General features: G+C 39.0%; 1 protein-coding gene across 1 annotated transcript in view; it reads left to right on the forward strand.

The window, feature by feature from the left end:
• The window catches only part of LOC143029284 (glycine receptor subunit alpha-4-like), a 1034091-nt gene that overhangs the window by 939687 nt on the left and 67904 nt on the right, over positions 1–26500 (forward strand). Inside the window, exon 7 of the mRNA XM_076192019.1 lies at positions 1985–2067. Within this exon, the coding sequence (XP_076048134.1) occupies positions 1985–2067 (83 nt within the window). The remainder of the gene's footprint in view (positions 1–1984; positions 2068–26500) is intronic.

The raw sequence follows: 26500 nt of genomic DNA on the forward strand, positions 1-26500 counted from the left end.
TTGCATTTAAGGGAATACTTACGATCGTGAACGGATCCAAGCTTGCGTGCCCAGTACTCACTGTCTCTTTGCTTCTGCGCATGCGTGAACATAAGAATGGAGGAGACTGCAAGAGACCATAAGGCCTACACTAAGTAGATCCATGTTCCTTACCGCCTTCCATTTCTTTCCATAAATTTACCTCATCTTGAAACAACTAATTATTTCTATTCCATTCGTTAACCACTCTGTCGGTAAACCAGTTCTCGAACCAAGTTTTCTAACATGAAAATGGAGGGGACTGCAAGAGACCATAAGGCCTACACTAGGCAGTTCCATGTTCCTTACCACCTGTCATCCCTGTCCATAAAGTTATCTTTTCTTAAAACAACCAATATTTTCATAGCTCAGTACATGGTTACTAAGTCTGTTCCTTTCGTTAACCACTGTGTTGGTAGACCAGTTCTTTCCTATTTCTTTCTTTTCCTTTGCAATTGCCCCAAACTGATCATGTTATATTTTAAACCTGAAGAGCAAATCTTCCCGATTACACAGAGGAGAGTTCTGGGTTGGTTAAGACTTCTCGTAAAGCGAGATTAGGAAAGGTATTAAGATTAATTGCACATAATAATTACACTCATACAATATCTTAACCGCATCACCCCTATAACGTACGAGGGGCTCGCTACCTACCATGGTGGCGGATATGTGAATGACCCAACCTGCCAATTGTGTCTAGGTCAAGGACACCTCGGGCGGCAGCGTCGCATTAGTCGCGATGCCAAACGAAATAGAAAGTTTGCTTCCTTGTCTTTCCCTCAAATCCCAAGCCATTCGTAACACCATATATATATATATATATATATTTGTATATATATAAATATATGTATATATATATATATATATAATATATATATATATATATGTATATATGTATGTATGTATGTATGTGTAAACAATGGGGGATTCGTCGAGTCACATGGCAAAGGGCTCAAGTTAGGTTACATTTACTATAAGATTATTTGTATTCACACAAGGTCATATCCCGTTCTACTAAGAGTATTCTTTGTCCTCTTGGTCAGTATGTAACATGATTGTGTAAAAAAAAAATTAGCGTATTGTTTTTCAACTCTTATTGGAAGATCATATAAAGATTTTTTTTTTTTTTATTCGCAACAAGAGGATTATACGAGTTTACGCATTAGTGGACACGTACAGTCACGTGCAAAAGTTTTGATCCATGCTACAGGCCTCACAAGGTCAATATATTATTTTATCAATTGTTGATACATTTTTCCATGGAGTAATTAACTCACTCTTTGTAAACTTTATTGAAAAGATAAAAACTCAAAATTTGTCAAACAAGGAATCCGAATTTTGTATCATTAAAAACTTTGGGTGTGTCAAAATTTTTGCTCATGACTGTACACAATGCTTGTAATCGTGATTTTACGCTAATTACAGAGTTAATGTGAGTCAATTGCGTTTTATGTTCCACATCAGTTAGGATTCCTTAAATCTTACCTTTGTTTCTATGTCTCTCTCCCCTCTCTCTCTTTCTCCCTCTCTCATTCTCTCTTTCTCCCTCTTTCATTCTCTCTCTCTCTCTCTCCGTCGCACACACTCTCTCGCTCTTTCTGTGTGTGTGTGTGTGTGTGTGTATTTTTCCCTTTTCTTTCTCTTCAGTTTTGTTACATCTTTCCTACCTCACATCCACACACACACACACACACACACACACACACACACACACACACACACACACACACACACACACACACACACACACACACATGGACACATTCACACTCTCTGTCTGTCTCTCTCTCTATCTATCTATCTCTATCTCTCTCTTTCTCTCCTTACCCAGCCACACATGCATCAAGCGCATGACCTAACTGAATTGCCTCCACCCGCATTCCGTTTTCTAATTGAGTTGCTTTTGTCGGACGGACGCAGACACCTCCGGTCCTCTAATCTTGTTTTGTTTGTTTTTCCTCCTCAGGCTCACGCTGGTCCTCTCTTGCGCCATGAACTTCCAGGTCTATCCGCATGACACTCAAGAATGCTCCATGAAGATCGAGAGCCGTAAGTATTATTCCACTGTTCTGTATATTTTCATCACGTCGGTTCGAGTCCCGCACTCCTCTCCGATTCCCAGCAGTGATTGTTTGTTACTCGTCCCCTGACAGTCCACAAGGTGCACCAATGGACAAAGCTGACGGCTTCGGCCGTAGCTACACTTGGTGACGTAATCGGAAGCGTGTTGGTCTCGCATTTGCATAGTTGTAGGTTCGAGTCCCACTCTCCTCTCCGATTCCCAGTAGTGACTGATAGTTACCTGACTCAATAGTTCCTAAAGCGCATAATAGGTCACAGCTGCTCAGCGCCTCCTGGAGTAGGACCCTCACCATCATCTTCCTTCCCCCCCACCCTGGTCAATGTGCTTTGTATGTAGGGTTATTGGTAATGTGTATTGCACGTGTGCTTATTGTGTATTGTGATACGAGTTTCGATAATCTGTTTTATGATGCACTGAATGTGCTGCTGATGAAAATATAAGAAAATTAGACTATATGAAAACCATTACAATTGCCTCGTCGGAGATTTGTATATAATATATATATACATGTATAATATATACATATATAATATATATGTATATATATATATATATATATATATATACATATACATATATGTGTGTGTGTGATATTCATTTATTCATTCATCTATTCAATTTAATTCTATTCTATTTTTTATTTTTCCTTTAGCGTCTGTGAAGGCAACTTAAGTTCTCCACTTCTGACGTAACTGCTTTCGAAAAATATTCTTTTAGAATTTTTGGCTGGGTATGGTGAGGTTTGCTCTCCAAACAAGTAGGAGTTGTTGGAAGTGCTTCGGCGAGTACCTGCTCAGGAGTAGGACTCCGTTAGCGAGGGCTCCTGAAGGAGAAGTCCTTGTACATGAATAGGTTCTTCTTCAAGAAGGATTACAAAGGCGGAGCATGCCGACAGGAGATCTTTTTTGGTCCATATCTAGGTCGGATGCGAAAAAAAAAATCATATTAATGATAAAATAATAAATAAAAACTATGATAATGTAGATAACAAATTAAAAATACATAAATAAATGCATAGGTATAGTTAAATAATAAACAAAACAGGTAAGTAGTAAATAATAATAAAACTGACATATAACTAATAATAAATAAAAATCAGACAGACAAATGATAACAAAACAAAAACAAATAATATAAGATAAATTATAATCATTACAGCATCTTACTTAGGTATTTATCTAAATGATTCTTAAAGCTTCGAATTGAACTACATTGCACTACCTGTGCAGGAAGTTTATTCCATTCATTAACTACACGGTTGGCAAAGTTGTTTCTACCTACTTCCAAATTGAATCTATTTCCGGAGAGTTTAAGACCATTGTTTCTTGTCTGATTCTCATTCAATGTAAAAATTTGGTCACTTTTGATGTTGTCAATTCCCTTTAGAATTTTAAAGACCTGTATCAAGTCACCTCTGAGTCTACGCTTTTTTAGGGAAAACAGATTCATATGTTTTAGTCGATTTTTGTATGATTTATTTTTGATATTTGGAATCAGTTGTACTCTTTCCAATCTGTCAATGTCTTTAATGAGATTCGGTGACCATACGGAAACAGCATATTCCAAATGTGGACGAACTAACGATTTATATAGCTTGTTAATGAGTGATGGACTTTTGAAATCAAAAGATCGCGCAATCAGTCCTAGAATCTTATTTGCTTTCTCAGAGGCTGAAATACACTGCTTGGATGATTTGAGGTCGTTACTGATAATTACGCCGAGATCTTTTTCACTATCCACTTTTGTTAACGAATTTCCAAATAACTTGTAATCGTACTTACTGTTATTTTTTACCTATGTGCATTACCTTGCATTTACTTGTGTTAAATTTCATTAGCCACTTTTCAGACCATTGCTGTAATTGATCTAAATCTTCTTGAATATCTAATTGGTTTGAGTGATCATTTGCCACTCCGCACAGTTTTTGTATCATCAGAAAATTTGGAAACAGTAGATTTTAGTCCATGGTCTATATCATTTATATATACTATGAATAGAAGTGGCCCAAGAACGGAACCCTGAGGAACTCCACTTGCAACATTTTTCCATCCAGAAGTTTTTCCATTTAAAACAACTCTCTGTTTTCGACCTTTCAACCAATTACTAGTCCAACCTAATAGGCTACCACTTATTCCATGCAAAGCTAATTTAGTAAGTAGTCTTTCGTGTGGGACGGTATCAAAAGCTTTTGCAAAGTCTAGATATATTAAATCTATATTGTTTCTTTTGTCATAATTCGAGATAACTGTGTTGTAGAATTCGAGTAAGTTAGTCACACAAAGAATGTTTCCGTCTGAAACCATGCTGGCTATCATTTATCAAACAGTTACTTTCTAAATGATGTTCAATAGCATCTCTGATGATAGTTTCCATTATTATTCCTACAATTGAAGTCAAACTTATAGGCCTATAGTTATTTGGTTTCTTTTGTCACCTTTTTGAATATGGGGAGTAAACGTTAGCTAGCTTCCATTCTCTTGGGATATCTCCGGATATGATGGATTTCTTGAAAATAATTTCTAATGGAACAACAATCTCATTTTTCATTTCCTTTAAGATTCTTGGATGCCAACCGTCAGGCCCTGGTGTTTTATTAACTTTGAGTTTGTCTATACACCTTTTAATTTTTTCTTTTGTTATATTTACCGTAGTGAGTAAGTTTACCCCAGACTTTTCACAGGTTTCAGTTTGGAATTCACTTTGAGGTGTTTCGTTTACTAATACTGAGCTAAAAACGTTGTTTAAAATATCACACATTCCTTCATTTGAATATTCAAGTAGATCGTCAGCAGATAATAGTGGACCAATGTGATTCTTAATAACATTTTTATCTCTAATGTAACTATAGAATCCTTTGGGATTCTCTAGATTTATCATCGATATTCATTTCGTATTGTCGTTTTTCTTTTTCTTATTGTCTTTTTTAAATCTCTCTGTATTGATATATAACTTTCATAGTCATTTGATGGCACCCGCAGCACTTATATTTCTTATAGGCCTGTCTCTTTTTAGCAATACTTTTTTCAGTTTCTTTGTCGAGCCACTTTGGGCGAGCCTGATTTGGGGGACGTCTGTCCTTAAAAGGAATGTAAGTTTGAACCATCTTAGTGAGCGTATTTTTTGAAATATTTCCCACATCTGATCTACAGGCCTTTCGTTTAATTTTGCCTCCCAATCTGTAAGCTGAAGCTCCTGACGTAGTCCTATGAACTGAGCTTTACTGAAATCGGGTATTTTAGAAGCACAAGTATCTATTCTAAAATGTTTTAGGAGTTTGAATCTGACTAAGTTGTGATCGCTATTTGCAACAGATTCACCGACTTCTACATCAGTTACCATGCTTTCGCGGCTAGTGATCAATAAATCGAGTAAGTTTCCATATCTTGTGGGCTCTTTTACATGCTGAATTAAGTAATTGTCACCAAGAAAATCAATCAAGCGACTACCTATATGGCCATGTTCAAGGGTCATCCAATCAATGTCAGTAAAATTGAAATCACCCATTATCAATAAATCCCGGTTGCAGAAACTAGACAGTTCTTGAAATAACAGTTTGTCGTCTGCTAATGATAATGTCTTTGGCCTATATATTACACCTATATTCATTTTTTGTCCATTTGTTTGGGTTAAATAAACCCACAAAATGTCATATGCATCCTGTTTCACTTTCTCAAAAACACAACCATGAACATTGTTTTTAACGTACAATAGAACACCCCCACCTTTCTTGTGGTTTCTATCCTGATGAAAGTGTTTAAATCCCGCAATATTAAATTCAGCTTCGAACTCTACCATTTAACCATGTCTCGGTTATTCCTATCACATCGAGATTTTCGCTTTTGACATACGCCTGTATTTCTTGAAATTTGTTCCTAATACTACGAGCATTAAAGTACATAGTTTTAAGAAACTCGTGATTATTTCTTTTTGGCACATTTTGAGTTTCAATATCATGTCTTACATAATAATTTTGTTTTTTATTTATACCTTGCCCTATATTATTATTTGGCCCTTCATTGACATTCAATGCTTCACTAACATTTCTCTCATCAAAATTAACATAATCCCCATCACGGACATCTGGTCGATTACGGTCATCCGATCTATTTTGTACATTTTGTCCCCCTACGTCACCGTGATTCACGCCGGCCTCCCGTCGTTCAGTGACATTATGTCCGGCATCCCTTTCTAAAATTATATTATGTCCTCCAGTGACATTATATCCTACCGTGATATTTTTTCCTCCACTATAATTACATCCCATCGTGATCTTTTGTCTTCCACTGTCATTACATCCTATCTTGATATTTTGGCCTTCATTGACATTCTGTCCGGTATCTCTTCCTAAAATTATATTTTGTCCTTCACTGACATTATATCCTACCGTGATATTTTCTCCTCCATTATCATTACATCCTATCGTGATATGTTGTTCTCCACTATCATTATATCCCATCGTGATCTTTTGTCCTCCACTGTCATTACATCCCATTGTGACATTTTGTCCTATGACATTACATCCTAATGTGTCATTTCGTCCTCTAGCGACATTACATCCTATCATGATATTTTGGCCTTCATTGACATTCTGTTCGGTATCCCTTCCTAAAATTACATTTTGGCCTTCACTGATATTATATCCTACCGTAATATTTTCTCCTCCATTATCATTACATCCTATCGTGATATTTTGTTCTCCACTATCATTACTTCCCATCGTGATCTTTTGTCCTCCACTGTCATTACATCCCATTGCGACATTTTGTCCTATGACATTATATCCTAATGTGACATTTCGTCCTCTAGCGACATTATATCCTAAAATTATATTATGTCCTACACTGTTTTCCCAAGTACATTCTATTTCCCCTTCCCTTTGGCCTTTCTACCCTAAAAAAAAGGAACTAGTTCATTACAAACTCCCATAAATGAGGTTTGTAAGAACATCTTTGCCTCTGCGAGGAAGGTGGATCCTATCAGAAGCGTAAAGGTCATGACGCCTACAAAAAGAGATACCAAGGATAAAGAAAGTGGTATCCCAGTTGCGTGCACAATCGTGATATCCTCTCATTGATCCCTATGGCTCTACTGTTCCAACACGAGCCAGCGTAGATACTCGGAAGGATCCCATAGACTACGTGACGGTTCCCACGCTCCTTCATCTCGTGAAGGAGAACCTTGTAATTCCGAACAAGCTCCACTGATCTCACCCTACCTGCATCGTTACTTCGCAGAGTTTTTTTTTTTCAGGATGAAGTGTCCGTGTTCTTTTCAACTGACCTCGTGAGTTTGTCCAGGAAAGAGCTCATGATCTCTATTTTAGTAGAGTGTGTCTGTGTGTGTGTGTGTGTGTGTGTGTGTGTGTGTGTGTGTGTGTGTCTTTATTTGTAAGTGTGTTTGTGTACGTGTACGTCTTTATTTGTGTATATGTGTTTGTGTGCATGTGTATGTATGTATATATGCAGCTATGCATGTATGTATGTGTACAGTATATGTATGTGGTTATTTGTATGTGGGTACATGTACGTGTTTGTAGATGTGACTTCATTTTGGTAGTCCAATGTTCAGATACAGTTGAATAAATTTCTTATATTATCAACAACAACAAAATTTATTACTTACGATCCACAAAAATTTGAAAAAGTAAACACTTGAAGACATAAGAATATAAGAATGAAGGAGACTGCAAGAGACCATATGGCCTACAATAGGCAATTCGTTAGTCAAACACATTCATCTTCAGACTGAAGCAGTTTTTGTATTTTTGGACGTATATATATATATATATATATAATATATATATATATATATAATATATATAATATATATATATATATATATATATATATATATATGGAGTGTCACTTGAGGTAACTACAGCCGAAGAGTCTTCAAGGTTGACCTGTTGGACCTCAAGGGTTACTCGTATGCTCTTAGTAGGAGCCATCTTTTGGGCGTGGCTAGTGGAGGACAGATGAGTTTGAGCTTGAGACGGAGAAAAGAGTTTGAGCTTGAGACGGAGAAAAGAGTTTGAGCTTGAGAGGGAGAAAAGAGTTTGAGCTTGAGAGGGAGAAAAGAGTTTGAGCTTGAGACGGAGAAAAGAGTTTGAGCTTGAGAGGGAGAAAAGAGTTTGAGATTGAGAGGGAGAAAAGAGTTTGAGCTTGAGACAGAGAAAAGAGTTTGAACTTGGGACAGAGAAAAGAGTTTGAGCTTGAGACGGAGAAAAGGGTTTGAGCTTGAGACGGAGAAAAGAGTTTGAGCTTGAGAGGGAGGAAAGAGTTTGAGCTTGAGACGGAGAAAAGAGTTTGAGCTTGACAGAGAAAAATTTGAACTTGGGACAGAGAAAAGAGTTTGAGCTTGAGACGGAGAAAAAGGTTTGAGCTTGAGACGGAGAAAAGAGTTTGAGCTTGAGAGGGAGGAAAGAGTTTGAGCTTGAGAGGGAGAAAAGAGTTTGAGCTTGAGACGGAGAAGAGAGTTTGAGCTTGAGACGGAAAAGAGAGTTTGAGCTTGAGACGGAGAAAAGAGTTTGAGCTTAAGACGGAGAAAAAATTTGAGCTTGAGACGGAGAAAAGAGTTTGAGCTTGAGACAGAGAAAATATTTTGAGATTGAAACGGCGAAAAGAGTTTGAGCTTGAGAGGGAGAAAAGAGTTTGAATTTGAAACGGAGAAAAGAGTTTGAGCCTTAGACGGAGAAAAGGTTTGAGCTTGATACAAAGAAAACAGGATGAGCTTGAGAGGGAGAAAAGAGTTTGAGCTTGAGACGGAGAAAAGAGTTTGAGCTTAAGACGGAGAAAAGAGTTTGAATTTGAGACAGAGAAAAGAGTTTGAGCTTGAGACAGAGAAAAGAGTTTGAGCTTGAGACGGGGAAAAGGGTTTGAGCTCGAGACAGAGAAAAGAGTTTGAGCTTGAGACTGAGAAGAGAGTTTGAGCTTGAGACGGAGAAAAGAGTTTGACCTTGAAACGGAGAAAAGAGTTTGAGCTTGAGACGGAGAAAAGAGTTTGAGCTTGAGACGGAGAAAAGAGTTTGAGCTTGAGACAGAGAAAAGAGTTTGAGCTTGGGACATAGAAAAGATTTTGAGCTTGAGACGGAGAAAAGGGTTTGAGCTTGAGAGGGAGAAAAGAGTTTGAGCTTGAGACGGAGAAAAGAGTTTGAGCTTGAGACGGAGAAAAGAGTGTGAGCTTGAGACGAAGAAAAGAGTTTGAGCTTGAGACGGAGAAAAGAGTTTGAGCTTGAGACGGAGAAAAGAGTTTGAGCTTGAGAGGGAGAAAAGAGTTTGACCTTGAAACGGAGAAAAGAGTTTGAGCTTGAGACGGAGAAAAGAGTTTGAGCTTGAGACAGAGAAAAAAGTTTGAGCTTGAGAGGGAGAAAAGAGTTTGAGCTTGAGACGGAGAAAAGGGTTTGAGCTTGAGAGGGAGAAAAGAGTTTGAGCTTGAGACGGAGAAAAGAGTTTGAGCTTGAGACGGAGAAAAGAGTGTGAGCTTGAGACGGAGAAAAGAGTTTGAGCTTGAGACGGAGAAGAGAGTTTGAGCTTGAGACGGAGAAAAGAGTTGAGCTTGAGAGGGAGAAAAGAGTTTGAGCTTAAGACGGAGGAAAAAGTTTGAGCTTAAGACAGAGAAAAGAGTTTGAGCTTGAGACAGAGAAAAGTTTGAGTTTGAGACGGAGAAAAGAGGAGAAAATAAGTTGAGCTTGAGACGGAGAAAAGAGTTTGAGCTTGAGACGGGGAGAGGGATAGTGAGACAAGAGATGTATCACGGATAAGAACAGCTAAAGTAGAGGTTTGGCTCTAAACCGTCTTCTCATTGTCCTCTTCCTCTCTCTCTTCATCTTCCTCTTTTTTCTCTTTCTCTCTTCCTTTCTTCCTCTTCGTTCTCCCTTTCTTCGTAACTAGTCTTCTGTCCCTTCGTCTCCTTATTCTCTTTGCCACATCTTTCTCCCTGCGTCCCCACCTTCTCCTCTCCTCACTCTCCGCTTCCTCTCCTCCTCCTCCTCCTCATTTTCTTCACTCTCTTCCTCTTCATGCCTCTTTCCCCTCTACCTCATCATCTTCCTCCTCTTCTTCCGCTCCATCTCCTTATCTTCTTTGTCTCAATCCTCTCTCTCCGTTCCACTCTTCACCTCTCTTCTCTCTCTTCCTCTTCCTCATTTTCCTCCTCTTCCTACCTCCTCGTTCTTCTTTCACACACTACTATCCTTCTTTTCCTCCTTCATCTTCTTCTCTTTGTCTCAATCTTCTCCTTCTGTCCCATCGTCCCCACTCTCTTCCAGTGATAATTTCCAACGATTAAAATTGTTCCTGTTGCCGATCGATGCCCCCCACCCCACCCTCCCACCCACTCCCACTGCTCCCAGAAGTCGTGATCATTTATGCATTACACATTTGTCTTAAGCAGCTGAGGGTCAAAGATGCGTTAACGTCTCGTATATCATTCTCGCTTTGCAGTCTTCGGGCCAAGGAGTCAATTAACGAAGACTTTGAGAGGAGTCGATTCATTAGCGCTCGTATCTTGGACTCCAGTGAACAAATGACATGAGTTGATGTGACCCTTAAATGTACAAATTCACTGAATAAAATTAATTCGTTTCAGCCAGGAAGATGCACGTGTCAGTGAATTAAATAAAATATAGAAATATGAAATGGCTTCAAGGAGTGAAGATACCTACCTAAATCATCTAAAATTGTTATATGGTAAGGAAATGTCAGTAGAAGTAAAATTGTGTGTAATTGGCAAGTCTGTCAAAAGAGACACCAGGTCAGGAAGGAGACTTTATTAATACGACCTTTTGCTTATTAGACCTTTACCAAGTAACAAGCGAAACCCACTAATAAAGACTCCGTTTTCACATTGTGTTTATTTTGATAAAGTAAAGTTGCCATGTTGAGAAAAACAAGCGAGACATTCTTGAACAAGAATGAGACTGAAAAAAAGTAAATTAATTAAGCAGAGAGGAACAAACAGGAACTACCCTGGACTATATGCGGTGAGTTCGTGCGTTGGCAGACTGTCACGCTATCCTCTGGGCAGCCTAGACCTAGACAAGAAACCTCAGGAGAGACACAGGGATGGTTTCTCTCCTGCAAGTAAAGTTTGTTTACGTGTGTGTTGTCTGATTAAGGTACCAGGCGACGCCGACAAGTTGTGAACAATACGTATGAAGCCTCACTATCAGGATCTATTTTAGTGTGTGTGTGTGTGTGTGTGTGTGTGTGTGTGTGTGCACACACCATGGTCTCGATCGCGTACTAAACTCATGATCGACAGCTATTACCCTCCTAAATAAGAGCTCAAGTTCGCATAGTCTTTGGGTAGTTATATGACATTACACATACCAGATACTCATCACCACGTTCAAGGAGAAGAGTAACAGTTTACAATATTATGAAATTTTCATGCCGTGAGTGGGAAGAAATAGACCTGCAAGTGTGTGTGTGTGTGTGTGTGTTTCACCATGGTCTTGGACCACGTGTTGGACTCGTGATCGACAACTATTTCCCTCCCGGATGAGAGCTCAGAACACATATTCGCCCGATCAGTGGGTAATGCTGTAACCTCACACACACACCCAACTCCTTGTCCACGAGAGTTAGAGTCCCAGATCGTAGTGTAGCAATGCTGAATCTATTCAGCCCTGGGCTGGAATCGAACTCGGACATCTGGGGTAGCGGTTGCGAACGGTACCACTGCGCCGTCGCGCGCGCGTGTGTGTGTGTGTGTGTGTGTTTGTACATGGGTGCGTGTTAGTACATACATATACAAACCAAAGACTTTTCCCCCCTGACGCGGGAGGTAGCCAAAAGACAAAGGCATATAAACCACTCCCACTCACTCCATCCCCTACCTACTCCACTCCCCTCTACCCTCCCTCTTATCTTGGCACCTCCTGGATGACGTGTCATCCCTGCATCTTGTCCACTGTCCTGGGTCAGAAGCAATGTCGCAAGACACTACAAGTAAAAAAAAAGAAAAAGACTTGCGCACATACAATAAACTCTTACAAGGAGGAGTGATTAACCATTAACGAAGTGATTTTAATACCCTATGCTGTACATTCGAGGACTCCCTTCCGTCCCCGGGGAGGGATGGAGGTTGGTGGAGCCCTTGGGGGGGGAGGGGGGAGCCTGAGGGACGTGAAGGAGAACAGGGCACCCCCCCCCCCGATGGCAAATTGCCTTCATTCGCCTCCGCCACGGCAATGTCGTCGAAAGAGACGAGACTTCTGCCGAAGATGAAGAGAAACGAGCTCCGCCGAGGGACGGAGTGGGGGACATAAGTCCAAGTACGCTACTGGATAACTAGATTCTTCTTCACGATCCCACCGGATATTGAAGGCGCTCTTTTAGTGATCACTCTTTCTTAGCGAGATGGTTTGGATCTGTGGTACTGTCTTTTTCACGCCCCATTCCAGACCTTCCATGAGTTCTCGACATTCATTTGGATCTCCTTCATTTCTATACCAAATCCCACTCCGCCAAAAAAGTACCCAAAAAATAAATAAATAAATTAAAACAATAATAAATAATGATAGTAATGATGATAATAATAATGATAATAATAATGATAATGATAATAATAGCAGTAGTAATGATAGCACTAATGACAATGATATAATAGTAACAATAATAAATATAATGATATTCATAATAATATTAATGATGATATTCATAATAATATTGATGATAATATTTAATAATAATGATCATGATAATAATGATAAATGTTGATGAAGAGAAACCCTTTGCTCTATTACAAAGTTGACAATCATAATTATCTTTTGCCAAGATAGAGTGATGGATTATTTTTTCTCATCAGATTTCTCACATTTCATAGAAATGTACGATCTGTAAAAAGGCCATGACCCTCCTGAATTATTGTCATGGCTCCCTCCACTCGGGGGGTACCGTAACACCCCCCCCCCCAGCTGAGAACTACAGGTTTAGTTCTATACAAAAACTTACCATTTATTTTTTAGTTTTTATTTATTTATTTATTATCTTATTTTATTTTATTTCATTCATTTATTTTCTTTAACATAGCGTCCATCGTCCGCACTGCGAGATTGCTAAGCGTGACTTGCTTCGTCGGTGATTAGGGGTTTAAGACTGTCGTTACGCGTTAACTCTCGTGCGGGATACGGACCTTCTCCATCTCGTTTCACTCTTTCAAATATTGTTGTTCTAGGCCGATTGAATATCGCGTTCCATAAAGGTTTAGAAGAGTTTACAAACTCTGCCAACAGAAGTTTTTTTTTATCTATCAAGGCACTGAATGAGAGGGAAAAAAAAAATTATATATATATATATGTGTGTGTGTGTGTGTGTATAATATATATATATACTGTATATATGTATATATATATATATATGCACATTATATAAGAAATTATGATAATAGCAATAATAATGATAATGATAATACAAAAAAATACTAAAAATAACAACATTAAAATAAAAAGAACTAAACAAAGGCCCAAGAATAAGCACTTAAAAGAGACCAGTTCGCTTTCCTGAATAAATGAGCGCCCTCGCCCCTCGCCCTCGACTCGACGGGGCAGCCTTACGCCCACAACCGTTGTCGCAACAGAGGTTCCTCCTCTGGAGTGCCTCTCACAAAAACATCTAACCTGTTTCGTGCTTAAGAGTGCTTGCATGAGCGTAAGGACGCTATATATATATATATATATATATATATATATATATATATATATATATATATATATATATGTATATGTATATATATATATATATATATATAAATATATATATATATATATATATATATATGTATATCACAGTAAAGTAGTGTAGCATATTAGTAAATTAAATTTATTATCCCACCGTCGGAAAAGAAGACACTGATGTTTAAAGTTCTGTATATTTTGATCACTAACTGTGATCCTTTTCAGTTAGTGATCGAAATATACAGAACTTTCGACATTAGTGTCTTCTTTTCCGACGGTGGGATGATAAGTTTAATATATATATATATATATATATATACATGATTTCAAGAAATCTACAGCGACAATGGCGTTGTTGAGTTTATATTGGAGCTTTAATTTCTCTCGTGCAACAAGTTTCTGTGATGGTTCCAAATAGCTGAGAAGGTGTCCAAAAGACATTATGTGCGGTTTTCTCTTTTTTAATTCTCCTATACGTATTTCGACCTTACTCGGTCATCCTCAGGGAGGGAGTAACAATAGTTGGTGATTACATTGGTTTAAATACAGGTTGTACATTGGCCGAACACTGGGAGAGGTCATTTCATTCAGCCGTGATCCGTAGCGCTGCGTACGTGGAAGTAGCAACTTCCTTGTGGATTGTGGAAAGGGGTGTTATTGTTTGTGTTATGTGCGTCTACTGCTTGGGAGTGTGGTTGTGGGCATGAGTTGTATGTTAATGGAAGGTTTCTCGATGTATATGTTCACTGCTTCGGCCATCTTAAGGCGAAGGGGGTCGTGAGCTTTGTAGATTATTTTAGTGTTTTCGTTTAGTGTTTGTCTGGTGATGGTGGTTTTGTGTTCTTTTGTCATGTGTGTTTTAATGGCGCCATTCTGGAGGTGGTATGTGAGTCTTTTGGAGAGGGTCATAGAAGTCATGCCAATGTATGAGGAGGTGCGGTGCTGACAATCACCGACAGGGCAATCAAACTTATACACGACGTTGACTTCTTGTAGAGGAGGGTTGGGGGGCTGGCTGTTGTTGTTCATAAACAGGGTGTGTATTTTGGAGGTTTTGTAGTATACGATTAGGCGTATCTTAGTGTCTGGGTTGATGGGTCGAATGTTACGTGTGAAATGTCGAAGTGCTCTTTCGTCTTTGTAGCCGGTGTTCATATGTCCTTTGTAGTACAGGTCCAGTGTTGGTATATTGGTGTTTGTGGGTGTTGGTTGGGCGGTAAAGGAGTTCATCTTGTTTTTGATAATGGATTCGATGGAGTGTTGTGGATAGCCGTTGTTGACGAGTAGTGTTGTTATACGTTGGAGTTCGTTATTCGTGGTTTTCCATGTACTGCTGTGGGAGAAGGCTCGGTTCACTAGTGATCGAATGACGCTTTGTTTGTAGCGTTCTGGGCATTCGCTACTGCCGTTAAGACAGAAACCGAGGTTAGTGTCTTTGACGTAGACTTCAGTCGTGAATCGATCTGAGGCTGTGCCTACTAGTATATCTAAGAATGGGAGGGTGCCATCGTTGCGTTGGTGTTCATAGGTGTAATTGAGGGTTGAATGTTTCTTGAATGTGTGTGAGAGTTGAGTTACTGATTGGGAATCTTTTGCGCTAATAAAAATGTCGTCAACATACCGGGCGTAGATACAGGGCTGCATGTCAGGATGGTCGTTGAAGATTTTCTCTTCGATGGATCCCATATAGAAGTTGGCGAAGAGTGGTCCAAGGGGGGATCCCATTGCCACGCCGTCTACCTGTACGCGCATTTTCCCATCTGGACCGTAGAAGGGAGCTTCCATCGTGCAGATTTCAAGGAGTTCTCGGAGGATTGCTTCAGGGACGGCGAGGGGTGTTGAGTTGGGCTTGTGGTATATACTCTAGCAGATGAGGTCAATAGTCTCTTTTACTGGCACATTTGTGAACAGATTCTCGACATCTAATGAGGCTATGACCCCTACTGGTTGGGAGGATTCAAGGATGGTGAGGAATTCCTGCGAAGATTTTAGGCTGTAGATTTCTTGAAATCATGTATACAACATGGCCTCCTATATATATATATATATATATATATATATATATATATATATATATATATATATATATATATATATATATATATATAGCTACCCAAGCGTCGTTTGGGAATGACAGGTTCGTGCGCCAAGACGCTCCTTTACGGTCAATGGGTTAGCACAACGGTCTCGTCCTTGCTTCGTAAGAAGCGGTGGCTCATACAAGGGTGTGAATACCGATGGTAGAGCATATTTTTATTTGTCATAACGACTCATATATATATATATATATATATATATATGTATATATATATATATATATATATATTGTGTGTGTGTGTGTGTATTCACCTTGGTTTTTGGATCACATGCTGAACTCGTGATAGACAGCTATCCCCCCCTTAAAACAAAAAACAAATAAATATCCAACTTCTTTTGTGTGACATTTGATAACCGCACGCTGCGCTGGGCGGCAGATTGGAACCCTGCGAGTCCATACTCGTATGTAGACGTATCATTTTATTCCGTTGACACGAGGGAAATTTTTTAATCAAAGATTTGGCTGATTTTGGCACCCAAACCTGAAAGTGTTACCCACTCTTGTTCTAAAGGCAAGCAGCGTCAGGCGATTTTATTCATCTGAGGGGCTGACTGAAGCCTAGACAGAATTTTGATCTGTTAGATGATCAATAGGTCAAAGGTTATCCTCTTAGATATAAATGAATTAAATAGATATTTGGTTAAATGTCGCGAACTCCCCTTATCAGGAGGCTAAGACGGTTCCCTTTACAGAGGACTTTGTAGCGTGGAATCTCATGAACCATGATATTGGTCCAACTCGCTAGCGGCAGGGTTGGAATTGCCGTCACCTCGATCTCCGCCGCAAGTAGCGACGCTCTAACCCGCTCGGGCCATTAGCGGGAGTAGGAAACACAGGAGTTTTAGTCTGAGTTTTTTCCTGGCTCGTTTTGCACTTTTCCCCCCCAAAGGAATGGATGAACGGTATACTCCGTTTCTTTGAATATACATATGTATGTATGTGTGTATATGTGTGGATATATATATATATATATATATATATATATATGTGTGTGTGTGTGTGTGTGTGTGTGTGTGTGTGTGTGTGTGTGTGTGAAACTAATTAGAAATGAGCTCAGACTAAAGGTGGCGGTAAACGAGGCATTTTTCGCTAGCATGCTATTTGCTTTTGCTACTTCGTTTAAGTAGAGACGTCTTTGGTTACATTTTTTTTTTTCTCTTCAAATTTCCAAATGTCAAATTACTTTTGCGTCTTACAGTGAGAAGCTTAACGAAGAACTAAGAGAAGTTAAACCTAGAATACGAATGTTAGATACATTATTGAGATGTTCTTACGGAAGTCTAGAATATTGTAACCGAAGTCATTTCTACTGAAAGGAAGGAGCCAAAGCAAATAGCAAAAGCAAATAGCATGCTAGCCTAGTGTGCCGTCACCTTAAGACTCCTACTTATCAGTCTGAATGTCTCAAGAAGCAGACGAATAAATGAAAAGAAAAATATATCCGAATTTGTCAAATAATTGAATTTATACAGAGCACTTGGGCACCGAAAACGTAGGAGCTGAAAAAACAAGATTTATGGTTTACAGGAAATGCCAAGACTAAGAACTAAACCAGTTTAAGTTAAACGAGAACTCGTAGAGAAGTTTAAGAAGAATTACCGTGTGTTGGCCTCGCAGGTAAATTTAGTGCTTTGGAGGAGGAGGAAGGGAGGGAGAGGAGGGAAGGAGAAAAAAATGAGGTGGAGGTGGAAGGTGAAAAAAGGAGGAGGTCAGGAGGTGGAGAGGTGGAGGTGGAAGTGGCGATAGAAGTGGAGGTGGAGAGGTGGAAGCGGAGGTGGAAGGAAGGAAGTAGAGAGACAAGAAGGTTTTGTTCAGATTTCGGACAGTTTCGACAAGTCTTCTTCTGGCCTGCCTACTTCAGTGCCAGTTTCCCTGCCTTCTTCACCTTCTACCCGCCTGTCAGCCTACCTGACATGCAAAGTCATCATGTAAAGACAGCAGGTCAGAACTCGTAGTAATGGATTTAAATTGGATAAATTTAGATTTAAGAAGGAGGGGGGGGTCGCCGATTAAATAAAGCGGCTTGATGTACTGTGTCTTGCTGCACTGCTTCTGACCCAGGGCAGTGGGTTAGATGCAGAAATGACCCGTCATCCAGGAGGAGCCAAGATAAGAGGGAGGGAGAGCCGTGCATGGGAGTGGAGTATGTGGGGATGGAATGGGTGGGAGTGGATTTTATGCCTTTGTTTTTTGGCTACCTCTTGTAAGGGGGAAATAGCCATTGGTATATGTAAGAAGGAAATAGGCAAGAATCGGTTTACTAATAGAGTGGTCAACGAAAGGAAGAGACTTAGTATCCATGTAGTGAGCGGTGTTTTAAGAGATTATTAAATAACTTTATGGATGGGGATGACACGTGGTAAGGGACATGGACCTGCCTAGCGTAGACCTTATGGCCTCGTGCAGTCTACTCTATTCTTATATCTGCCTTTTTTATTCCTGCCATTCTACTTACCTACTTGCCTACTTAAATCACATCCCGCCTAAATGCTCTCCTACTTTAAAATTTATACAAACATACACACATACATACATACATACATAAATACATACGTACACATATACAAACGTACATAAATACCTGCATACATACATCCATACACATACATACACTTAATTCATATGTACATACATTCATACTATTTAACAGTTTGATTCATAAGGTACTTGTGCCGGGCTTCGTACTAAAGTTAACTCAAAAAGGGACATTTTAATCCTTCCCCCCCAAAAAAAAAAAAAAAATCACTTCTTACTCCCTTGTAATTATGGTAAGCACCATCGTTTCCCACAAACTGGAATGCGATGATTTTACGGCCGTCACCTGCCTCCAATTTAACCTCGATCTCGCTCACCCCTCCGAGAGTTTGAAGTGGTCCCCATCAGGTGAAGTAGACGGGGGAAAAGGCTCTTCAGTTCCTCAAAAGCATCCGTTCTTTGTCATCGGGGATAGGACTACGCATCCCTCTCCCTGTAGCCCAAAAGGGGACATTTCTAAAAAAATGTAAAGGCATAAGAGGGTCTAGGTCCTAGACCCTCTTATGCTTTCTAACCAGTACCCTAGGGTTTGGGTCTTTCAATTTGCGTGGATGTGGTACAGATGGGAGTAAAAGGGAAGAGATAGGCAGTATGTTTGTGAGAAGAAAGATGGATGTGTTGGCATTGATTGAATCTAAGTTGAAAGGAAAGGGCGAGTTTGAGTTTGGGAGTGTAGTTGGGAGGATCTCAGGAGTGAAGAGAGGACGAGGCAAAGAAGGGATGGCTATACTAGTAAGTGAAGAGATAGGTAATCGTGTTGTGGAGTGAAAGGAGTTTTCTTCAAGGTTAATGTGGATGAAGATGAAACTGGGAAGGGAGATGTGGATTTTTGTAAGTGCATATGGGCCTGGTTGTGAGAAGGGTATAAAGGTAGGCTTTTTGGATATATTTAAATGAGTGCTTAGAGGAATTAGGGAGAAATGTCAATGTAGTGGTATTGGGAGACCTTAATGCTAGGATAGGAAATAACTAATAGACGGAGTGGTTGGGTAGTGTGGAGTTCCAGAAAAAAATCGTAGTGGAGAGTTGATGGTGATGTGTTTAGAGAGTTGATCATTGGAAATACATTGTTTAGGAAGAAAGTCAAGCATAAGTACACATGGGAGAGGGTGGTAGATGGAAGGATGGTAGATCGTTAATGGATTATATAGTGGTAACCAGGAGTATAGTAGGAAAAGTTAAGAATTTACATGTTCTAAGGGGAGAGAGGGGGGAATATCAGATGTATTTTGTGGAAAGTATGTTGAGAGTGGAGGATAGATGGAAAAAAGAGGAAAAGGACAGAGGGTAGGTAGGTGCTTAAAGTGAACTGCTGAAATGAGGAAGAAAAGGAGAAGCTGAGAATGGAGTGGGAGGGAGTGAAGGATAGAGTAGAGCTAGGATTGGAGGAGGAATGGGAATGGTTCAAAGAGGAAGTCACAAGGTGTGAAAAGATGGTGTGTGGAACAAGGAGGACGGGAGGAAATAGAAGGAAGGGTAGTGAGTGGTGGGATGAGGAAGTAAAGAAGGTTGTAGAAAAGAAGGAACGAGCTTTCACAGAGTGGTTACAAAATAGGACGAGAGAATCATATGAGAGGTATAAAGAAAAGGGAAATAAAGCATAAGATAAAGGAAGCAAAGAGGAGAGCAGATGTGAAATGGGGTAAGAGTATAACAAAAAATATTGAATAATAAAAAGATGTTATAGAAAGAAATTAAGAGAGGAAGAGGAGGCGATTCATTTATAGAAGAAATTGTAAAAGATGCAGATGGAGAGATGATAATGCAAGAGAAGGCAGTATGAGGAAGATGGGCAGAGTGTTTTAGGGAGTTGCCAAATGTGAAGGAGGATAGGGAGGGAAAGGTAGTTGCAGTGAGAAGCGCTAAGAAAATGGCAATGATGAGTAAGGAAAATGGAGGACAAATAAGGAAAAAGGAATGAAGGCAGTTGTTAAGATGATGAGAGCAGATAAGGCTCCTGGTTTGGATGGATGTCATACAGAATGTCTGAAAAAAGGTACAGTGATGGTGGACTGGCTGGTGAAGTTATGTAATCTTTGTTTAAGAGAGGGTAGAGTGCCGGAGGACTGGAGGAGTGCCTGTATAGTTCCACTTTGCAAGGGAAAATAGGACATGTGTGAGTGTAGTAGTTTCAGAGGGATTAGTTTGTTAAGTGTAGTTGGGAAGGTTTATGGGAGGGTCTTAATTGAAAGGATTAAGAAAGGAACAGAGGGAGTAATTGGTGAGGAACAGTATGGGTTTAGGAGAGGTAGGGGTTGCGTGGATCTGATTTTTGAGTTAAGACATGTATGTGAGAAAGCTTTATGAAAAGGTAAGGATGTTTTTGAGCTTTTATGGATTCGGAAAAGGCTGACAGGGTAGACAGGAAGGCACTGTGGGAGGTATTGCAGATATATGGGATAGGAGGAAAGCTTTTAAGAGCAGTCAAGAGTTTTTACGAGAGTAGTAGAGCTTATGTTAGGACTAGAAATGGAGAGAGCCTTGGCTGTTCAATTTATACATGGATGGGGTGGTGCTAGAGGTAAGTGCAAGGGTGGTGGGTCGGGGATTGGAGATGGTTAAAGAAAATGGAGAAAAGTGGGAGATAATCCAGTTGTCGTTTACTGACGACACTACGCTTGTAGCAGGATCAGAGGAGGGATTGAGGAAGTTAGTGACAGAGTTTGGGAAGGTGTGTGAAAGAAGGAAGTTGAAGATAACTGTAGGTAAAAATAAGGTGATGAGATGTACAAGGGTCGAAAGTGGCGGCAGACTGGAAGTGAGTATTAAGGGGGAAAGACTGGAGGAAGTGGATAGTTTTAAATACTTGGATGCGAATATGGCGGGAAAGGGAGTGGAGGTGGAGGTAGAATGTAGATTGAGAGAAATGAGTAAATGCCTTGGGTGATTGAAAACTGTAGTGAGAAATAGACATTTGGGAATGGATACTAAGAGGATGTTGTATGAAGGAGTGATTGTTCCGACAGCACTGTATGGGGCAGAAACATGGTACATAAGAGAGGAGGAGTTTGAATATCTTTAAGATGAGGTGCCTGAGAAGTATGATATGGGTTACTAGGCTAGATAGAGTGAGAAATGAGGAGGTGAGGAGGAGAACGGGGTTGGAAAGGGAGTTGGGAGATAGGGTTGATGAAAGAGGATTGGGATGGTTTGGACACATAGAAAGAATGAGTGAAGAAAGATTAGTAAAAGAGGTTTGGAATGCAGAGGTGGAAGGAGTGAACATGAGGGGGCGACCAAGGATGAGATGGATGGATGGGGTAAAAGAGGCATTGGGAAAGAGGGGAATGTCTGTTGAGGAAGAACGGGAGGGGGGACAGAAGATAGAGGTGAATGGAGAATGGTTGAGTATGGATGATACTATGATGCATGAGTGGGAGTGGGTGGGATATGGGGGTCAGGGAGTATGTGTTAAAATAAATTGACGCTACCCGAAGGGATTTCTTCCCCATCTTCTCCATTTCTGCATGAGGGGACGGTGAGGGGGGGGGGCTCGCCAATTTAATGAAGCGGCCTTGGTGTGGATGTACTGTGTCTTACGACACTGCTTCTGACCCAGGGTAGTGGGCGAGATGAAGGGATGACCCGACATCCAGGAGGAGCCAAGATAAGAGTGAGGGAAGGGGATGAATGGGAGTGGAGTATGTGGGGATGATGAAATGGGTGGGAGTGGTTTCTATGCCTTTGTGTTTTGGCTACCTCCCTTGTAAAGGGGGGAAAACCTTTGGTATATGTATGTATTATTATTATTATCATCATCATCATCATTATTATTATATTATTATTATTATTATTATTATTATTATCATTGTTATTATTATCATTATTATTATCATTATTATTATTATTGTTATTATTATCATTGTTATAATTATTATTATCAGTATTATTATTATAATTATTATTATTATTATTATTAGTATCATGATTATTTTTATCTCTGATTTTTTTTTCTGTTTTCATTCTCTTATTTTCATTTTGTTCTATCTTATTTATATTATTCGTTTTTTATTTATTCTTTTTACTTATTTCGTTTTTTCTATCGATTCATTTGTGTATATACTTGCCACCACTATGACCACAGTAATCACCATCACCGTCATCGCCACCATCACCATAACTACCATCACTACCACCACCATCATTACTACCACCATGACCTTCACCACCACTACCACCACCGCGTCGCCTCCTTGCCACAGATCTTATTTACTGCTGTTACCATTCCGTATCCCAACAACGAAGCATCTCCCACTTTTTTTTTTAATTGCACAAAAATAAATAGATAAGTAAATAAAAGCTGGTTCATTGATATATATATATATATATATATATATATATATATATATATATATATATATATATATATAGTTTTCTTTAACAGTTTCTGTAGCCCCTTTTGGTCCTTGGGCTTCTTCAGTTTTTATTGATTAATTTAATGATTTATTCATTCGTTTATTAATTTAATTTTGTTCTCTATATTCATTTATTTCAGTTATTTGTTTACTTATATTTATTTATTTTGAGAGAAAGAGAGACAATCCTCTTCATAAAAGAATAATTCCTCTATGGGGTAATTACAAAATTATATAACCCTCCTTTCTCCATTGTTATGGTCGTGGACACTTCATTGTGACTCTTCCTTGAAATGTAATAATTTTGTTCCAGCGCGCTCGTTAACTCTTTCATAATCACTGTCCATATTTAAATGAGACGAGGTGGAGGGTCGCACTTTATTTTTTTTTTTTTTTTTTTTTTTAGATGCCTCAGACCGCAAACCATCACATCCTTTTTATCTTAGCTATTTATTTTATTTAGTTATATATATATATATATATATTTTTTTTTTATTCATTTATATATATATTTTTTTAATTATCTATTTATTTATTTATGTATTTATTTGTACCCTCTGACCAGATGGTAGAAGTTTGTTTTTTCCCCGACGCGTCGGAGGTTCGGAAATCACCCTCATTTTTTTTTTTTTTTTTTTAACCCTCCGGTTTGTGCTTCATTATTTTTCCGGCGTCTCTTTACTTCGCCTTCTTGGGCACTCAGGAGGACCACCTGACCCCTAGACTCTTCCTCGACATTCTTTGTCTGTGACTTTAGACCTTCGACGAACTTGTCAATAAAATAAACATACCCAAAACGGTTGCATATATATATATATATATGCAGGTATGCATATATATATGCATACCTGCGAAACTAGTCAGGAATAAACTCAAGACTAAGACTCCTGTGTTTCCTACTCCACTTACGTCAACCTGTCAGAATGTCTCAGCATATATATATATGTATATATATATATATATATATATATATGTATATACACACATATATATATATATATATTTTTTTTTAAATAGTTCCACAATATGGGTGTGTACATGCGTGTATTTGCCTAATTGTAGCATTCAGAAAAGGAACGACTCTCGTTGGATCCCGGCTCCTACTGTCCAATTGGTCATACCTAGCCTCAGATTCATGTACAGTTCCAACTTAATCTATATCCTTGATTTTCAGTTATCATGTTTAGATTTTAATTCATGTATTGTTCGATCTTGGGCTACAATGCCTTCTAGATTATTCCAACTATGCATCTATATGGAAGATATATTTCTTTACATCCTTTAGAAATCTAGTTGTTGTTTTTTTAATTGTATGTGTGTGTATTAACTAGTATCTTACGGGAAAGGGAGCTACGCTCGTGGTGTCCCGTCTTTGTATATCGGAGTATCTAGTTTGTGTGTGTGTGTGTGTGTGTGTGTGTGTGTGTGTGTTTGCGCGCGCGTTTTCGCTCCTTAGATTTTGTTTAAAAATATAAATAATTATTATCATTATTATTGCCCAGGTGCAATAAAGTACACTGGTGGCGTCATCGGAAACGTGCTGGTCTCGGATTCGCTTAGTTGTGGGTTCGAATCCCGCATTTTTCTCCGATTCCCAGCAGTAAACGTTTATTACCTACCCCCTAAACACTCCTTATATCGCATAATAAGGCAAAGGTGATGGCTTCGGCCGCAGCTACTAAGCACCTCCTGGTGTAGGCTCCTCACCCTTCACCACAATAAAGTGAACTGAGAAATTGTCTCCGGACACTATATTTTTATACTTGACCAAAAGCCAAGACCAGTATATGTGTTAAAATGGTCTTTTCCTCTTTTTCTTCTTCCTCTTCTTTTTCTTCTTCTTATTATTATTATTCTTTTTCTTTTAATACCTAACAGAGGTCTAGTCATGTCCTAAACATTCAACGTAAAAAAAAAAGAAAATACAACTTTACATATGACTTAACCCATTAAACTCCGATGACAAGATGTCTTGTCATTTGGTCAAATAAAAAAAAAATCATAAAACACCAAAATGTTTGATCAAACACCAGAAAAATATGACGTCAGTCCTCGCTTCGCTCGCGAGCGAAGCGAGGACTGACGTCATATTTTTCTGGTGTTTGATCAAACATTTTGGTGTTTTATGATTTTTCGTTTTATTTGACCAAATGACAAGACATCTTGTCATCGGAGTTTAATGGGTTAAGACAGTGTAGTACCTATAAAAGAAAGCACGTGTACTTCGATTTCCCCCCGACGTAAACGCGGGAATGGGCAATGTTGACGCTTCTACGAAATTTTCGTTTTGTTAGTTCAAAACTTTGGAGGGATGTTGTCAACAATGAGCAAATACGGGAATTAGCAGCTTATGTGGGTGCCTTCCTTTTTTTTTTTAAGTTTACTATAGGAAGTGACTGGATTAGGCTTGTCGAGATTGAACTAGGTTACGTTAGGTGTAGGATAAATTTTAGGTGAGGTGAGGTATAATTGAGATTTATGATAAATTTTAGGTGAGGTGAAGTGAGGTTGAGATTTATGATAAATTTTAGGTTAGGATACAACACAAGTTTTATGTTAGGTTGGGAGTTAAGTTTCAGGTTATATTAGGTTTTAGGATATGTTTTATGTTAGGCTTTGGTTTAAGTTTTAGGTTAAGTTAAACTAGATTAGGTTATTTTGCTTAGGATTTGTCCAGACGATTCTGTTCAGTCAAGGAAGAGACACTGCTCCGAGGTTCATTCTTCCCCTGTGCACATATGTACTTACAGGTATGTGCACATGTGTATGTACACGCATGTGTATATGGAAACTTGTATGGATACAAAAGTGGAGCGGGCACGCACACGTATATTCACGCCAAAGTGTACATGTACGCTTGTACACACAAAGCCAAACCGTATATACACGCGTGCTCTCTCTCTCTTTCTCTCTCTCTTCCTCTCTCTCCCTCTCTCTCTCTCTCTCTCTCTCTCTCTCTCTCTCTCTCTCTCTCTCACACACACACACACACACACACACATACACGCGCGCACGCACGCACGCGCGCGTATGCACACTCACATTTTCGAATAGCAACAAGGACACATTATTTGCTTTTCAGCATGTGCGCACAGTTTTCATAAATATGGCAGAGGCTAGACAGTTACATGGTGTCTTGCAGCTAATTGTCCCCTTTCCTCTTTCACCTCTGCGTAGACAACTGCAGCATCCTGCCACACGTCGGATACTTCACAACCGCTGTAGGAGTTTGTGTTTTCATTTAGTCAACGTTTTATATATATATATATACTGTATATATATATATATATATATATATATATATATAAATATATATATATATATATACATATATATATATATATATACATATATATATATATATATATATTCGTATATTTGCAAAACACCAGTGCTTCTCCCACCTGCGTAGTGAGTTGCCACACGTCGGACAATTCTCCACCGCTGTAGGATTTTGTGTTTTCATTTACAGTCAGCGTTTTATATATGTATATATTTTTTTCGTATATTTGCAAAACACAAGTTCTCCCACCTCTGCGTAGTCAGTTGCCACACGTCGGACAATTCACCACCCCTGTAGGAGCTTGTATTTTCATTTACAATCCACGTTTTTATTGTTATTATTATTATTTCAATTTTTGTATATTTGCAAAGTTCGAGTGCACGTACCATACGTGGGACAATTCGCCACCACTGTATTTTCATTTACAGTCTACGTTTTTATTTTTTCATAT

The sequence above is a fragment of the Oratosquilla oratoria genome, chromosome 10, assembly GCF_046742065.1.
Source record: "Oratosquilla oratoria isolate Oo_2021 chromosome 10, ASM4674206v1, whole genome shotgun sequence".
NCBI classification, from domain to species: domain Eukaryota; kingdom Metazoa; phylum Arthropoda; class Malacostraca; order Stomatopoda; family Squillidae; genus Oratosquilla; species Oratosquilla oratoria.